This window comes from Dermacentor albipictus, chromosome 1 (genome assembly GCF_038994185.2).
Source record: "Dermacentor albipictus isolate Rhodes 1998 colony chromosome 1, USDA_Dalb.pri_finalv2, whole genome shotgun sequence".
Classification (NCBI taxonomy): Eukaryota; Metazoa; Arthropoda; class Arachnida; order Ixodida; family Ixodidae; genus Dermacentor; species Dermacentor albipictus.
Window position 1 is genome coordinate 361,654,991 of NC_091821.1, and position 18,895 is coordinate 361,673,885.

The 18,895-nt window shown below is 45.0% G+C and overlaps 1 protein-coding gene across 1 annotated transcript; it reads right to left on the reverse strand.

Moving 5' to 3' along the window:
* Positions 1–1,574: 1,574 nt before the first annotated feature.
* On the reverse strand, positions 1,575–16,397 carry LOC135911579 (neprilysin-1-like). Its single transcript, XM_065443906.1, has 8 exons — positions 16,285–16,397; positions 14,087–14,220; positions 12,248–12,413; positions 9,368–9,626; positions 5,667–5,816; positions 3,655–4,785; positions 2,655–2,798; positions 1,575–2,187 (listed from the first exon to the last, which is right to left on the reverse strand). Exons 1-8 carry the CDS (start codon positions 16,346–16,348, stop codon positions 1,821–1,823), a joined length of 2,415 nt encoding a protein of 804 aa, XP_065299978.1. The 5' UTR covers positions 16,349–16,397; the 3' UTR covers positions 1,575–1,820.
* Between the last annotated feature and the right edge of the window lie 2,498 nt (positions 16,398–18,895).

The following is an 18,895-nucleotide window of genomic DNA, read 5'->3' on the forward strand; positions in this document are numbered from 1 at the left end:
TGTATATAGTCTAAAAATTCATGATTAGGCCAAATTATTTGCCCTTAATTGCTGTTGATCAGGCTAAATAGTTTAACACAGGTAAATGTTAATTACCCTCACTATTAGTTATTCTCAATCGCTATTACGCTTAAGCATTTTCATAGTAGTTTACTCCCATTACGCTTCCTTGTCCTTCCTTAGTCTTAAGGAGTCTTATTCTGGCTTCATTACCTTCATCGTAATTATTATTATTAGTTCTTTATTAACCTTAATTCCTCCTATATACACCTTCAGTGCTCACTAAAGTCATAATCATAAATATCAGTAGCCATACGCAGTCATAAATCATTGCCATATATACCCCCGTGGGACCCCGCGTACACCTACGGAGCGCATATTGTCACACGTCACAGACGGACGGACGGACAGATTTCCGAGAAAATTGCTCTAGGCTGCTTACGCATCAAAAGCTGACAGTATACTCTTGTTATCGATGACCATCAAGTTCTAGGAATGTTTTTTAAGAGGTAAGTGTAACGCAAAAATTAGATGCTGGTTGCATTGTTCTATGAAGTGATTTTAACCTCCATGACTCCTTCCGACTTGCACCAGTGGCCTCCTCTTTCAGCCACAGCCTTTAATGCTCAACTGACATGTTTTATGAATCTGTTCGGGCTGTCACAGACTGGTTTTGAACCTGACCGCGAAAATCATATTCTCAGCATTTTTCTTACTGATAAAGCGGATCTGGGGTGCTATAACGTAAAGCTATTCCAATTCTGCAATCAGCTTTCCGCTATTGGCCAAAAACTTTTTTGAACCACCCCCACTTCGCCTGTCTGTCAAGCGATGTCACGAAAACCGCGATAGCTCCCCATCTGGTATGACACGTACACACTGATTTTGCATGACTGGACCGAACAAAAGAAAAACAGTTATTCCTGATCCGACGCCTTTTCGCCATTAGCCGTCGGCTATTTGTCAAAAGTTTTCGGGCTACACCCACTTCACCCTCTAGAAGGCGTCGGCGACGCCTTCTAGAGCTTTGCAGCTTCGGCGCTTTTCGACGCACATGTTTGGCTTGACAACCAAATCTGTTCGCTCAATCTCCTTCTGTTCAATATCCGCACATTCCACAGTCCCCTACATCGTCGCCATGATGCCACCACGACCATGGTGGGATGGTGACGGCGCCCCCTGGCCGCCTTCCTGGCCGTAGTCGTCGCTAAGTCTAAAGTAGTCTTAGCGGAACGCATAACGCTTTCGGCACAGAAACGACAATAAGATCCTCAAAAATGCATTCACACCCTTGAATCTTGTATCCGCTGTTTCCTCGCAACTTCGGAAACACGATTATACTATTCAGTCAGCTGTCCATCGACTTCCACAACCACAAAAGCAGACATTCGACGGATCGGACGCAACACACGTCCGCACCTACCCGCCTCCAGGCGTCCTGTTCCCAGCAGCACTGAATAACATTCACTTGTGGCCAAAAAACAACAAGAACAAAATTTCTGGAGCAGCTACAAAGTTAGGAATACATAAAACGATACAATTTTTCTAAACGTAATTCGTAATCTATCTTTTTTATATATATTGTAGAAAAGAAACGAGTCTCGTAAAATAGAAGAATGTTCACCACATTGTGTTGAAGTGCAGTGGTGGATTAGTGTACACATTGGGCACAACGCGGGCTCGCTGTCCCGCTTAACATCATCATTTCAAGTATCTTAAGTATGTTCCCATATAAATTAACTTTGAGCCTTCGTCAGACTCAAAATCCCCCATTAACTCGTGTGGATAGCATTTACAAGAAAGTGCAGACTTCTCTCGTACTACGCCGCGTGTGCTAAGATCGGCGGGTTGTCGCTGTGGCAGCTGACGGTCGGGTTCATGGCCGAGCCCTTTGGGCAGTCAAAGGCCTCGGCAAACTCGTGGAGGCCAGCCAGAGGCACGAGACACCGGGCGCGAACAGCCAGGGCCGTTTGCTCGCCCTCCTGAGAAGCACCGCACGACAGCAGACAGAAGCGTCGCATCAGGGTTCGCTGGGCGGCCTTGCTTTGACTGTCGTCTCCGATAAGTGCCCACTGCTGGTGGACTGCCAACAAAGACCCCAGTGCCAGCTGCACGGACAGGCTCCAGGCAAACAGCGTCGACGCCGTTGTCTCGTCCCATTCGGCGGTGGTGTCGTTTATCATCTTACTGCAGTGTTCAGCAACCATTAACGTTAGTATAATAGCAGGGTTAAGGGACAAGCGTTACCGTTCTGCAAACAAACTTTCCAGAAATGGAGTCTAGTATCGTGCGGGACGCTATTCAATTACGCTTTCAATTCTGCGTAAATGATGCCCAAAGTATTTGATCTATTGGCTAAGCTTTGCGCATGCGCTAAGCTAAGCTTCGCGCTAAGCTTCCCGCTCCGCATGTGTGTACAGAACATTATAGAATATTTTTTTGTACGTTCGAACCATGTTAACTATGCCTACAGAGCTGATCGGAAAGGTAGCTAATGCATCAACCATTCTGCATTGTGCATCTAAACGTCCATGTGTTCGGTGGAACGCGACCTGTTTTATCGACAATGGTGGTGTCGTAGGCGGAAGCCGTGAAAGGGAAATGTCATCGCCACTGATGAAAGTACCAATACTGTCATTCACACTGCTACACACCTGTGCGCGTTGAAGATGCACATGGTTCCTTGCTTGAATTTTCCGCGTGTGGTGGCGTTCCAAAAGCTGCCACTTTCAGCAGGAGTGCTCGCTAGCACCAGTGCCTTGGCCATTAATGCGCCCAGAGTTCCCAGGTTTAGTTCACTGCGTAGTCAAAAGATTGAAAAAGATGACATATCTTTTTTCGTTTGGTTACACAATGACATGAACACAGTGCGGAGGTAAGGAAAGTGTACACAGGTGTAGTGTAAAAACCTGCTGCCATTCTTACAGAAGCACAGAGCCCATAAAAATCTACTACTTTTTATTAGGGTAGATGCGCCTCGGTACGTTTACCTAACAGAAATCAATGAATCATATAAAAGTAAGTGTCATGGCTGATTGACGCAGGAACTCATGCCAAGAGCGCAATTCAAGAAAACAATTAAAACCCATCATATAAACGAGCATTGCTTTGCTCTGGCTTAATATCTGGACAAGTGATTATCCTTGATAGCTTTAAGACCGGTTGTTGAAAATATCACGCTTTTTTAGACAAAAAACAAAAACAAATATACATGCGAAATAGGGACGCAATGTGACAGTCCAACAGAAGGGCTGAGTGCTTTCGCTCGCCTATTCGTACCAATTTTGTTAGCTCTTTTGTTCTTGTAGACCACATCTAACTAGCCAAGCAAACTGCCCTTCGAACTAGAGGTGTGCGACCGAATCGAAAAAGAATCGAATCGGTTCGATTATGAAACAATTTCTCAATATGTTTTTGATGATGAACTCTCGTTTTCGCTATTAGTTAATTAAAACGATTCCCATATTAGTATAATTCAACATTACCAAGCTTCTGTCATTACTATTGCATCTTTCCCCCGTCCTCCGTGTCATTATATATTTAGCATTACATCACATCGCTTTACGTTAGATTTCTATAATTCAATAGAGGTTAGAATTTCTAACCACTATTGCAATCGTTGTTGACAATACTATATCAAGGTAATGAACTCACATGGGTGTGTGGGAAGAGTAGGTCATGTGGGCCGTAGTGAGCGCCGTGGGGACCAGCAATCCAGGTAGCAGATCACTGTAGAAAACGAAGCCTCTCAGGTACGCTTCGATAAGGTAGCGATGCTTGTTGTGCAAGGGCAGCTCTATGGAAACCATCTTGTGCTTAGCGTAAACAAAAGAGTAGATCTCCGGATAGTTGTCAGGCCAGTCCTTGAGCAAAGTTTCGTAGCGAGCGATTGCCGCTTCGGCAATGTCTGTGGGCACAGTCGGGAGCAGAACGAGTTGATCGGTGCGTAAGCCTTCGGCGATTTGTAGCCAGTTGCCGGCAGCCGACCAAAGCGAAGGACCTGAACGATTGTACTGCCTCAAGATAGCATCATATATGTTCTGGATGGTGTTCCTTGCCTCGCTGGACCAGCCGAACACGTGGGACGTCACGTGTTCGCAGAAGTGAGCCATGGCACGGCAAGTGACCTCGAGGCAGTTCCTTGTTACGACGGGATTCTCGAAGAAGTACTTCCTTTGTATAAAAAGGAATAACACGTCAGCGACAGCCTGAAGAGACAGGTACGCTCCAAGTACTTCTTTCTTGGTGACCGCGCTAAGCAGGCTCACAACGTCTCGGATCCTGTTGAAATCAGCTACCAGCACCTTGGCAGCGTGGGACAGGTTCAAGTACTCCTGAAACAACGACGACCAAACTGGCGGTGGTACAGCCGGCGCGAGATTGGACAGCATATTCAGATTGTGCAGTTCGGTTGTAGGCATGTTCCCGTAGAACGCTTTGTGCACGGAGTCATCCATTTTCACGAGCTCAGAGACCGTACTGTTGGGCAGCGAGACGAATGAATTCACTATATCCTCGTTCAGGTAGTCTCCAAATTGACGGCCCAGCTTCTCATGGAGGGATTTTCCTCTGGTTATACTCGGATACTTCTTGAGGCCATCAATAGCGAGGCTGACGCCAAAGATCACGTCAATGCCTTGGGTAATTGAAGTGCGCACGATTTCTTTGATCAAGTTCTCCGTGGTTAACTCTGCAGAGAAGCGCTGAACCAAGGCCTTGAGATGCTCAGCTACTTTCGGGGCGACGTTGGCGTCGCCTGAGGTGCTCAGGAATTGATGGCATGACCTGGAACAAGTCCAACAATTGTGTGAAAAGATGGTTCTTTAAATGGGTTAGCTTAGCAATAAAATGTATGACACATGACCTCTTTTGTTGCTGAGGAGAAAAAGTGAGCATTTGACTTGTGTTATATTGCTCCGTTAGAGAATTCGTTCTTTGAATTTAGTCTTTGCTACAAAAATCATTGTAGTAACCTTATTTTGCAAGCCAAAAACAATTACACATATGTATGATTTTATTGATTACAAACATGAATGAACCAACACAGATGTTCAAGTTCAAGGAAACGAGAGCTCGTATTGCTTAATAAACGATGAGTATTTCATTGCTCCGGGTCGTGTGCGCGATTCCGTACAAGAAGTAAACACTCCATCATGTGACGAAACGATCACCCTATAGCATCTGACGTTAGTCTAGCTTTGCAGAATGCTACCAAAGCACACTACTAAATATAACCAGAATTTCCGCTTTAGCGGGGCGTTTACTTAAACATCTGAGAAAAATTTATAGTCCTGCTAAGTTCCAACACTCTCAAGTGCTCAGACAAAGCATATATATATATATATATATATATATATATATATATATATATATATATATATATATATATATATATATATATATATATATATATATATATATATATATATCGCGATACACAAAAAATAGATAACATACATGCTTCTATCATCATATACCGCCAAGTCATAGCACAAAAATGGGCCAGTATTCTTTCAAGGGAAAAATATTTGTTAGATTCGCTATGATTCTTCAGGCGAACGCAGTTCGGCGACCGTTGATCAAACGTTGCAGCAATACTCGACCAAGAAATACCGTGAAAAAACAACACAAGAACATTACGTGTTGTGCGCATGTGCCAAGCCCACCTGTAAGCACGAGCAAATAGTAGACCTCCGGGTTCACTTCCAAGCTCCAGAGCGCTGTCGAAGCGCAGGTTATTGTCGAGCCTGGAGTAAAAGTTGCTCACGGACATTTGCTCTAAGTCTTCGTTGTCCCGCCAATGGTAGCAGACGTACCTGAGAAGAGAAGTGAAACCGTTAGGATGATAAGGCTTCCGCGCAATCAGAAAGGCAGTTGGTTTGGCCGAAATCATCGCACCAAATAAAAGGCTAACAACTTCGCATTCATTTTGGAGAAGGCGCGAACTTTAATAACTGTACGCAGGAATGAAAGACTACCTAATGTCCTTCTCGTGGCCTGTCTTACTTTTTCTCTTTTTTTTTCAGAATGACTTCATTCCAACTTGTCCAGCCTGCTGTTCATCAATTTGGTTGGGTACGGATGTTCAATAGAAACATGCACATACTATAAAAATCAGACAGCGAACTCTTTCTATTGTTGCTGCATGCATGACGACGGTAGATGGTCCGAAATGCTATTTGCACCGCTCGCTCGGCTGCTATCATCGAGATCAGCGCTAAGCATTCAATATACTGCTAGTGGTAACAACGAGAGTAAGCGTATAGGCTCGTCACGGACAAGGACAAAAGAAGCTACAGCACGTATTTGGCGCTAAGTGCACCAAATACATACTCGTCCGCAGCGCGTTATTAGCGGCGAGAAGTTGGAGCACCCTCACGGCTAGGACGCCACTCACTACGGCTCGCTCGGCTGTCGTGCGTGCTCTTTTGCTTCGCGCATGCTCGAGGTATTGAGCCCACCGGCTGTACTTCCTCAATGAGGTTTTAGCTGCATTCTGATCTCACGCCTAAACTGCAGTGTTCTCTTTTTTTTTGATGTCATGTGAATACCAAGAAATGTGCGACTTGTACACTGCAAGCTATGTAAACTTGAAGGGATCTACTGCTTTAGCAATGCCGAGATGTGGCATATCTGTCCATGAATGATGTGTCGAAAGAAAGCCCACAAATTGAGCATGCAATATTTTGCGTAATGCCTTGCTCAAAAACTGACATTCCATTATTACTTAGTTATGGCAGACATTGCATTTTATATGGGCGGCAATCTTGGTATTTAGGGTCAACATTATGAATCCCTATGTTATAAGGATACTGCCTGTGAGGCTTTTATGAATATTCTTATTCCTCTCGTGAGTTTTTTTTTTTTTTTAGTCAAATGTGTGCAATGTAATATCACGCAAGAGAAACAGTTAAGTAAGCATCCTATGTGAAAAAATCTATTACTACTTTCACATTTCTCCGAAATTGGCACCCAGAAAAAGCTTGTTCATAGCTACTAATGCTACTGTGTATAATACGTATGGTATATACTTCACGAACACCATGGCATCAGCCCCTGAAAAAAAATTGTCAGAAATTATAAGTGATAAAACGTTTCATAGTGACCTGCAGCAGTCCTTATCGACAATATGGCCCACCCATCCCGAACGAGAGCAACAGACTGTCGTTATGACGAGGCACGCATTGTTCACATAAACCCTCGGTCAAGAACTTCGAAGTTAAGCGAAATAGCAGTTCTTTGTAGCGCCGATTGGAGTGATTGCAGTATATTACTACGTGCAATAAAGCGCTGCTCAGCCTTTTTGAAGAGGACAGTCTAAGTACGTTTTGTATCAGGATTTCTCTGACCTCCATGGTTTTATTATACAACCTGAGAACTATTATTTTCACCAGTCCATAAAAGAGCTGTGTCGTGCGCCTACACCACAAAGCAGATACTATTAGCCTCATATGAATCAACTTGGCTTGTGACCTCCTCCGGTGAATGACGTCTTCAATGCGTGGCATACTGCTAATGAACAAGGCTTCGGCTTCCCGATGGTTGGAGCCTCGTGTTCTGAACCGAATATCTTGCTCAAAAAGTTAGGCTGTGCACCTGTGTCCGCTTCTCAGAACAGATCCGTCATAGCTATTCCTCAAGCAACAACCAACTGCAAAATTATGAAGCGATTGGAACGTGTAGCACTGAAATATATATAACTGTCGGTCCATGCATTTTCATGCGCTGCCGACAGCTTAAAGCTTCAATTAGCATTAGTTCTAATATAAGCTCAAAATTATCGCCGCCTCAAATTAACCAGTAAAGAAAGGCCTAGTATTGAGAAGCGGTTCACAAAAAAGCAAGGATCTGTACGCTGCAGTGGTAAATCACTCCTCGTGCTCCTGCCGAGCGTTTTTGGCAAGAAAAGCGAAAATATAACATTTTTCTATTAACTATTCGTTTTGAGCAAACTAGTTTTGGCGGGTTGAAATCGGGGTAAATCTTGTAGAAACAATATAAAGCCAGCGTTTGGTTCCCTCTTGTTGCACTACAGCAAGTATTGTCGCCTAACTGGATTGTTATATCCTATATTCTTGCGCTTATAATTTTTGAATCCACGTGAACTAACACTGAGGCGTGCAGAACCGCGCGCTAGAAACCCGCACCGTACTGGACACAGTACGGTGCGGTCCATCGGCCGGCACTGCATTTACACTGACAGGTATATTCTTGTCTGGGAAATAATCTGCTTGATAAATTTCAAAAAAGAATCCGCCGTACGCATATATTTCAAAACATCATCATGAGAGTACATACAGAACGGGGGCAAACAAACAGAAACACTGCAGGAGGTGGCTGGACACCGCCCCAACTGCAGCAAACGACAAGCGCAAGTGCTTGCCCTGACGTCAAGGGAACGGCATTCGCAGCACCCCTGTGGGTCTTTCTAATGGCTGAAACGTTCACTTTTCGTAATGGACCATGCACCAGCAAGTTCAAATTGCTGCCACAGTACAGTACTCTTTCTTAAACGAAGATTTGTTTGCAAACCTTCCTGAACTATGCTAAAACATGGCTGCTAGGCCCAAGAAAGCACGCGCTTAATGGATCGGTTCATATCTTGCCCCATCTCTACTACCCCTATAGAGGCGCAGGTTTTTCTACAAATGTACGCTTTGAAACAAGAAACGGCACCTACACACACTTACTAAAACAAATGTACGCCTTCGAGCGCAAAGTACGCCTTCGAGCGCATTCGTTTTCTACGACTTCATTTTCGGAGTTTGGCGCGCCTGTTTGATCGGCTTCTCGCCGGATAAGGTGGGTCCACCCTGGTTAGAGCGCAGTAGTAAAGAAGATCGCGTGATGAAAGGTACGCCGATCCTATAGGCAGTGTAACTAGCGGTCGCGTTTGTTGCACGGATCGCGCGGTAGGGGTTTTTTTGCGTCTGGCTGATCTGCCGGGCAGACACGCAATGGTTGTGCTGCAAAACGGATTGCAGAAGATGAACAAGTTTAATAAATTTTATCTAAAAACATTATATGCCCCACAAAGCGGAAAATCCGGCGTCGGTTGTTATAATCCGATGGTAACGAAACCCACGTGACACAGCAGCGAAGTCACGTTCCCGTCACTGGACCTGCTGCGGTTCGCACTGCGAAATCCCACGGTGAACAGACGCACCGTCGGACCTGGCTCACTCTCAAAATTGGATGAAGATGTAGATAAGGAGATTAAGGTGGATTAAGGTGTAGTAAAGTGGATTAAGGTGGAGTTATTTAGCCGCTTCGTGGAATCTTTGCTTGGCATAGATTCCGAGATGTGCGTTGGATATGGATGTTGTTGTTTTTTTTTCCTTTTCCAATTTTTTTCGCGCAGCCTTGCCTGTGAAAGTCGTGACAAGGGTCCGCCAAGAGGTCTCCGGCCCGGTCGAGGTAGTAGAAGGCACGCAGGCACTCGTCGGAGTCGCAGGTCTGTGTGCCGCCCGAGCTGCTCTTGTCCTCAGGAATGAGCAGCACGAACAGCACGAAAGCTCCGACGAGCAGTAGGGCCACCGCCACGCAGGTCGCAAACACGAGGCGATTCTTCTGGATCACCGCCGAGGTCCGCGATGCCGTGTACTCGCGGAAGCTGATGTTGCCGACTGCGCGTGACAGTGAAGACGCTGTGCTGAAAGTGTCCGGAATGCAGCGACGAGGTCTCCAGTACGAAAATCTATCCAGCGCGTGCTGTTAGGAAATTAGCCCAAAACGGCAGGTGGCCTTGAGAGGTCGAAACAGGTTTATTTTCCGCTGCTTACGATCTGTTTATCAGCATCACTGCGTATACGAAATCACAAGACAACTAATTCGTCCGTAAATAGAGTATAGAATAAATGCAAGGGCGGCGAACGCAGGGACTTCTCGTGGACGGCATACACTCTGGGCACAGCACCAGGCAGGAGCCACACTGTAGCTCTGCAAATATATATATAAATATATTACAATGTCTAGCAAACGTGCTAGTATGTGCACGAACACCTTACTTATAAGTTGTTAATCCTTCATTGTATTCTGAGGTTCTTGATGAATCCTTATGGGATGTTTTTAGCGAAATGGGTGCTAATGGGTAAACTAAAGGGTGTAAAGCCGATAAACACTTTTCATACCCTTACAGTGTTAAAATGCGTGGCGTGTACCCCCAGTTCAAGACTGATGTGCCCACCAGTCACGCCATGATGAACTTTAACTCCTTCGTCCCAAAAACAAGCTGAAGAAAGCTGAAGAAAGCTGAAACTAGCACCGCCTTCCAGACTCTCTCACCTCCATAACCGATGCCAAAACGTGTTTGACTGCTGTTTCTGATTATTCTTTAAAATATAGTTGCTTATGTAATGCTGTTATATTAATGTTGTACTAACTTGCTGCTATGTAAGGTTAAACACGAGCCCCCCCCCCCCCCTCCTTTCTTTTTGTAGCCCCCAATTTTTTCTTTATGGCTTCGGCCTTGACACTAAATAAATGAAAAGAAATGAAATCTACAAACGGCCAAACGCAATTTAATGTGCCTTTTTTTAACTTCTTTCCAACAGCATGTCCCCAAAGTGAATTTCCGAAGGCTCAGAGCCATAACTTTCACAACATGCGCTTCACATCTATAGCTGGAGTGTAGGGGAAAAAAAGCCTGTTTAGTAAGAACAGCCCACAACGCCCGTTGGCGAATGGTTTAGGCTGCCATTGATTTACATTTTCCGTAATACGGACTCGTCTCAGTTGTTGAATTTCGAGTCTCGTTTTATTTTTCTTCGCAAAACCGAGTCATTTTTCCTTGCGTGATTGAGCCGTTTCGTTGAAAATTTCTAATTTGAGGTGTGGCAGTGAAAGTTGAGGTGAGTCGCGTGATAGTGGAGAAGATATATTTAAAGCAATTTCTACAGGACAATACTGTGCTAGAAAAATCATTAGGATAAATAATATAAGCTTTAATGAGAAAAATGCATTTCGTCTTTGTTTTACAGTCAAGCTGTTAGCATCTAATTGGTCAGGATATTTAGGTTTGTTCTCACCCAAAAAACGGTGAGCTACCGCCACCACGGCAGGTGAAAAATGCTTTGTGTTGTAGTTTATAGGAATTCCCGTATATTCGAATTACAACCCGATGCAATCATGTCGGCAGGCTGTGTGTAAGTCGTGCATAACGTATTTTATGACGCATTTTACTTTGGGAAATTCAATTAGTTCAATAACGCACTTGCGCTAGGTGGAGGGTTTGCTAGAACGAGGATATTTGCTGCACTTTCGTGCACGTGCGTGCGCGCGTGACCAGTGTGTGCGTGCAATGCATCCATCCTTGATGCGGGAGTGCTCTGCCCGTTGCATCTGTCGCATGGCGTGTGCTGCGAGCGCAGCCCACATTTATGGCAAACCCTGTCGAAAAACGGCACCGTCACTTAGCGGCCGAGCCCACTCAGACATACCTGAAACGGCAGCTGGAAAATGGCTTTTTCTTTCGCTTTCCGCTGAACACAATTACGTTTTATCCCTTCGTTGCAATCACAATCCGAAGCCTTCACGTGCGCACCTTGTATGTAAGTCGTACTTTACGCATCTTCTAACACAATTTACATTTAAGCATTCAGTTATTGCAATAAAGCACTGGCCCTTGGCAGAGGGCATGTAGAATGAGAATATGTGCTGCACTTCCGCACACGTGGCCCGCGCGTGACCTACGCCGCTTGGGATTGGCGGTGCTTGTGTAACGTCGTCTAACGTCGGTAACAGCTTTGCTCTAAATCTACTTTCACGAGGAGGAATGGAGGCGGATTTCATTTTTTATTTGTTTGTGTGTTTGTTTGTTTCAGTGTTTTCTTTTTTCGACCGCAAGTTCCGAGAAATTTGTCACAATTGTGCTGTGGCTGAAGAAGGACGAAAGAAGGACAAAAAACGGGCTGAAGAAGAATGAAGAAGGACAAAAGACGGGCTTAGTTAGTGACGACCTGAGTACTAACGTGATCCTGAAATGCCCTACCTACCTTAGTTTTATCGACAATAATTGTAAGCCATGAAATGACCTCAACTTGCGCTTTATTCACATTTGTACTTTACGAAATGAGAAAAGAAAACTAAGGGTTAAGGTCTAAAGTCACAGTTCCATCTACCACAGTTAGGACAGCCAGCCAGTTAGGCCAAGCCAAGCCAACCAGCCAGTTGTGCAATCAGCCAGCCAGCCAGTCCGACATAGCAGTCAAGAGAGTGATTAATATGCGTAAGTGATCACACTACTTACACCTGACTTTTAGGTTTCTGGCAAAGGTGCCCAGTCCGGTGGAGCTCCTTCGGCATCCCAACCTGTCCGACATCGTGAGTGCAAGCGGGCTGGACTTTACCGAGGTGGTGGTGAGCACCTGCCATCGTGACGGCGGCATCGACGTTGTATATAACGGCGTGGGAACCTATAAAATGGAAGACAGCGTAATCCCTTCGGTTAACCTAATGACGTCTTTTAGACAAACGGACCTGGTTAGTTGCTGTACGTGACCGACGCAAGCTTATCGAAGCTCGGCTATTGTTCTAATTGCAACAAGTTCATTTAAACTGCCTCAACGACTGTCTAACTTCAATGCATCTGGCCCAAGCATAATGGTTACTCTGAATTTACACTTGAAACTAAATGAAAGCAATCCTGTAATTCTATTGCACATCTCAACTAGGGCAGCTTTATACAGCGTGCGTTATAGTCATTAGACTTACATGTGAAACTTTCATAGAACTCTGAAATAGCATCGTTCTTATCAAGTGCACTTCAGGCTTTTTGCGCCCTTTAAATAAAAATTTCTACATGACATGGACTACTTAAAGATATATTTTAATATTGCTTTAGATTTATTTCTCGTATCACTACATAGTGTTTCGACGTTATGTGCACAACATCAGTACAGATCATGAGTCCAAAGATGGTCAAGGGATAACTTAGGTACTTTGGCCTCGGGCTTCTAGAAACTTATATTATCAATATAGTTTGGACCAAAGAAGTACCTATTTATAGGCAAATGCAAAGTTTTCGAACAATAATAATCTGCAAGCCACATTTGAAGACTTGTAGCCTAGTATTGGCGTTGAAAACCCATAACCGTACAGCTTCCGATAAATCTCTCTGGCTTACCATGAAACTAGCGGTGGCCCTACCACATTTCGTACGCATATTCGCGCTTTCAAGTTATTGTACAGATAACCCAAGCAACATAGGCTATAAAAACGAAGACGTAGTGTTCACGACTCCTTTATGCAGGAGTAAGTGCGTGTCTCATATTTAGCTCTATTGTCAAGATCTATCGTAATTTCCCCAACAAAAAAACATTCACTCACATTGTGCACAGTCAGCGTAAACACGTTCATTCGGAGATTGCGAGAAAAACTATGGGAAATGAAGTTGAATACGGGCTGAGCAGTTACTCCCGTGTAAAGAAGTTTGACAGCAATACGTAATATTAACGTGCACCCCTGCATGTTTCTTTTATTATCGCATGGGCCCGTCGACTCCTCAGATTATCAGCGCCTTATAACGGCGTGAAGTGGCGAGATCGTCCATAATACGTTCGAACGCACGAAGCAATCTTCAGTGCGAGCGTCATCTGCTACGTTATTCCCTTCAGGAGTCCACGCGCTCTGCCTTCTTTAACCGTGGGTACCTCATCGTTCACAGACTACAAATCCTATGTGCTGATAAGTTCCTGTCTTTCCTATATCTCACCCTGATTCCGTAGCCCGTGCGCGGGTGCGATAACACGAAAGCAAATTTGAAATTTCATCGCAGATGACGCACCTTAAACGGGCCCATGTTCTGATTCACAGCTTTTCTTTTCTTTTTATTCTGTATACAGGAGCGCGCCGATAACCTTCGCATGGTATGCGTCCTTCTGGAGTGAACAGCGTTGGAGACAAACCCAGCACTAAAGTGGGCGCATGCGCGTACTGTTGTCTAATCTGATCGTTTCTCGCCATTATAATACGCTGATATGCCGCGAGGTGTACGCTCGAGCGATATTATTTTAAAAATGCAGAGATGTACGCTTTGAAAGTGCGTAACTGTTTCTATAGTGCCGTTAATTTTCCTAAGGGTTGACACCTGTTCGTTGTGACCCGTAGAGCTCCTCCTGTCACGCTGGAGTTCAACACACTCCGTCATCGCTACCGCGCTGCTGGAAATAGCAGGCGATGCAAAAGGAGCCTTGGCCACGCCGATGTCACCCTCTTCTGAACCTGCAGACAACAAGAGACGCCGCTTGTTTTTAGCAATCACTTTCTGAGATCGCGTGACAGAAAAACAAATGAATACAGGAACCTAACGACGTTCTCATTCTCTCGACATAGCATCTGCACGCAGCAGTCTCATACGCGCAACAATTAAGCAGACGCTGTGAGCATAAATACTCGTTCTAACGTTAAAGTCCCTCAACTCAGGATTTAAGAAACACCCGCAACCCTTACCTCTCTGCCTGACGGACATATTACACCCATTTTCCATTTCATAATTACCTATTCTTTTCTATCTTTCACGACTGCATATTCCTATGTACAGTGTTTTCGAAACAGACTTCCTCACTGATCCCAGCTATTTCACACCCACCGTGCCGTAATCCATTCTGCGACGACTGCTCTTTCTTCTGTGCAGCAGGAAAAACTCCTTGGCTTTTCAGTGGTGAGCTTCCTTCTTTACAAGCTTCAGCGCGGAGTCACAGCTACTGGTTAGAAGTGGAGTTCAAGTCTAACCAAAGATGGCTCCCAATGAGCGACTGAACGCATTCTCAAAAGTCATGCTTCTGTGTGCTGCCAATCCCATAAGCAATTGGTGGCTTCCTAAACGCTGCGTCTGTGACGTGTTTCTAGCTCTAAAAACCACTTCCGCCGCATTCAACCCGCAAAACTATAACCTTTAGGTTTCGCATTCTAAATCCAGAGGGTGCCACTTTATGGGACGTGTATTTGGACAAAACTCATTGAAGAAGCCGGAAACACGTCAAGCTCGCCAAGTTTTTGAAATAATCAACCGACCTGTCAATAGTTCGTAAGTCGTGTTACAGTACAAGTGCCGAGATGCCTGTTGTCTCAATATGAATCAACACATTACTCTAGAACGAGTTTAAAAAACACCCTTCGCTGATGTATCCCAATCTGAGCAAGTGATACATCAATAACAGCGAAGCTGTATAAGCTAGTTCTCAAACTATTCGCCTGATGTCCTAGGGGCCTGTTTGCTGGTGGTTCTTATAACAGTGATTCATAACTGATGCCCCCTGCACGTTCTCACCAGCTCCTTGGTGATACGGCAACTTTGGAGCCTCCACGCAGGCTGTGTTGCTGGCTGCTCGTAGGTGGACTTCACTGAATCCCGTAACTAATTTATAGCTCAATTGATCTTTATTGTTTGCAACGTTTCACCAACGGTATGCCCTTTGATTGTCATTCAGTACTGACCACACCGTCAGCTTTCATCACCGCAGTCGTACAAACTTGTACAGTTGACCTTTAACGTGGAGCCGGTAAACCAGATGTGAGAAACAAACATTACGGCTTACTGGTTACAGAAAACCACGCAACGAAGTTGTCTATTCGTGTGAGCTATACTTAAGCTAGCTTTTCTTTTACAATCATTGATAATTACGTTTCGAAGCAAACATTTTGGGGCTCCAAAGCAGGTTGCTTTGGTTATTGACACCAAGTGCTGGTAAGCACGGGGTTGCAGGTTCAATTCCCGGCTGTGGTGGCCAAATCCCTCTTGTACACTGCTTTATGTGCTCATTAAAGAACTGCAGGTGGGCAGAATTAACCAGGAGCCATAACACTACGGCGTCCTTCATCAACCAATCTCGAGTTTAGAGGCATTAAACCCAACTATAATGCGACTGTGTGTCGTAGAGGAGAACTGCGAGCTATTGTGATGTTTTCAATCCAGCGTTACGTAGCGTCTGCCTAATAGGATGAAACATAGGCAGCACGTGAAGTATTGCCTCGGCATTACCTGCAAGGCGAGTTCCATTGTATTTGCGCTCGAGGTTGCACCAGCACCCACCATGAAGTCTAGGTCATGGACATTACTGTTGATACTAGGAAGGGGGGAACAACTGCAGGCATAGGTAACAGCCTTCTACGTTGACTTGTTTAGTCACTTAATAAATAATCGCGTTAAGCATTACTGCCAGACAGCAAACGATCCTGTCCGACCTCTAACGATAGGGGCACTGCTGAACAATGTGCTGCGTCATGGTGTATTGCAGCTCCACTAAACATCGGCACATTCAACAGTAAAATCCGTCCCATACGAACCTCGTCGGCTTTCAGAGGCTTGAAGTGCCTCGGAACTGCGCAGGACTTGAGCAGATTGAGACATCGACGAAGTCCAGGAAGCGCAAACGCGTGACCTTTCGCAAGTATGGCGCTGTTCTTCTTCTTTTTCCTCGTTTTCTGCCATCAGCGTGTTCCTTTATTATTGGCACTCACCGCCTGCGGAAATTGGTTTTCTCTCCAGGCACGTACCTTATTCACTCCACGCTTGTTTTTCATACCATGGGTGGTGACTAAAATATATGAGGCGATTTTGTGGCAGAAGTCAAGCCTGAATTACGGTAATAAAGGGCAAATACAAGATAAGAGAAAAAATTGCGTTTATCACCCAGGCTGATGGTCCCTCGCCCTGGCTTTGATTACCCCCTCCCTCCTCTCGTGTTGTAAAATCCCTAAAAGGCTTTGGGGTCATCGATGCTCCTCTAGAAGCTCGTATTTCGTCAGCTCGGGAGCTCGCTACGTTGTCTCCGTAAGTCAGCACAGCATGCGCATATGAGGTCATTGAGACCATCGAAACGGCTGGTATCACCAAGGCCGTTTCAGAAAGGCATGTTTGATCTCCATTCCTCTCAAAGTAAGATAGCTCAACATGAAGGGGATCGTCTCGTATGAAACAAACTTCGCATCGGAAAACAGCCAACGCCCAAAAATGTTCCATTGGAAAAAAAGGAGCAGACAATCTATTTCAGCCTTCACTTCTGTCGAGCTTCGCCACCACCATTTCACGAAGGGAAACGAGAGGCGTGATCGCGTTGCGCCGGGACTTCCACGATAATGCTGAACCAATCGGCTATTTCGCCGCCCGTACAGCAAGGTGCCTCGATTATGTCCAGTACGCTCTACTTGATGCCAAAAGATTCCCTAGTGATGATTCCCTAGCGCACCCCCTTTAGCGGTGCGCGGAGGGCAGTGCCATGTGTTGATGTTACAGGGGAACCGAGCTTTGCGTCACGTCACCGAAAACTCCTATCTCACTAGTGGAAACCCACGCGGCGTCGTAAAGACCTTCTTGCGCTTCTCTCGCCTCTCTCACCTCTCTCGCTTTGGATGGTGCTAATAGCGCGATATTGAGTAATGATCTAACAAAACCAAAATGCTTCAAAATCTACCTGCCACATCTCGCTCTATGAAAGAAACTGTTGTACTCATTTTCCTACTTTTATACGCTTCTAAGTTTGAAGGTATTTCTTTTGACATACGTGGTGGTGGTGGCGGGGAGTAGAGTTAGAACATTGGCCTTCTAGTCCTTTGACACTCAGCAATGGGCCATGCAGTAGTATAACGCTTCCAGAACTAAAGGCACAATTTTATTCTAATGCGTCGCATTTCTGTGGCTAGGTGCCCGGGGTCCTTTTTTGTTCCGTTCCGCTAGTCCTTCCATTTCGTGTCCCCCCCCCCCCCCAAAAAAAAAAAACCCTGTAGCCGCATCCAGCCTTGAATAGGTGAATTTCTGTGAATACAGAAACTTCTGCATGCTTACCGGTGCTTACTTGTGTGCACACGATCCTCCTAAGCGACACTTTGTCAGAAAGCTGCCAGGTGCTAAAACATATATAGCCCCAAAGGTGAAACCTCTACATATAGTTTCATACAATATTTACTAGAAGAAACTCTGGCGCTAGTGTCTACGGGAACATCAAGCCAGCCAACATGGGATTGATTGTTAGTACATGGATTTGCTGAACTTTCCTCCTTCTGGCTTCAAGAGGCTTGGTCACCTCGTAAACTCAATATTTTAAACAATGTACGGTGCTAGAAATTATTAAATAAACACCATGAAGAACTCTCCGACGGCAAGATTCGAACACAGTACATCTACAAAAGACGCCCGAAATGGAAACCATTACGCCGCGGACGACTTTTTTTTCTTTTATTTCCATCTTGGCTACAAGCCTAAAAGGAGTTTGTGGTAACAGATCACACCCATTTTATATGTGTTAAAGCATCCAACAATGACATCACATCTTCATCGCAGTCAATCGTCTTGTAAAGATCAGGCACTTTCACAACCATTTCCACAAGATATTCGTGCACAGAGTAGCCTTTAACATAACAGTGTGTATACGCCAGCAAACTACGCCAGAGCGGGCAGGCCGAATAAAAATATAGAACAGATTAGTACTGTGTGCGCCTCAGAAAATGCTTCATGCAATGATGTTGCCATAACCGCCCTGAACGCCTTTTAATATAGCTTGGTAACGCCATCCGAACCAGGTGATTTGCCGGAGCTTAGTTCCTCGACAGCCCCCTGCATTTCTCCCATACTAATATCCCTTTCTAGTAAAATTGTTTCCGCTTCGTCTAGCGTCAGCACCTTTGCCAAGAACTCATCCTCATAGCCCGGCACCTTTGGCTTACGACAAGCAAACAACTGTCGATATTAACTTTAAAATGCCGTCATGATAACCTTCTGTCGATATCTTACCATTATATTCAATTTTCAATACTTCATTTCCTCGAGCGTACGCCTTTTCATCTGCCAAAGCTCGCTTTGTTGATACTTCCCCCGCAAGATATTTTCATCTTGTGCACGTGTAGTCGCACCTGTGTATTTATCTTCCTCTAAGCTTTCTATATTCTTTTAACGCCTTCC

Coding starts and splice junctions, on each gene's coding strand:
- LOC135911579 (XM_065443906.1), bottom strand. CDS start 16,348: ATGTCTCAATCTGCTCAAGTCCTGCGCAGTTCCGAGGCACTTCAAGCC. Junction 4,786..5,666: donor CTATTTGCTCGTGCTTACAG/GTGGGCTTGGCA, acceptor GACTTGTTCCAG/GTCATGCCATCAATTCCTGA. Junction 2,799..3,654: donor TACTCTTCCCACACACCCAT/GTGAGTTCATTA, acceptor TTGACTACGCAG/TGAACTAAACCTGGGAACTC.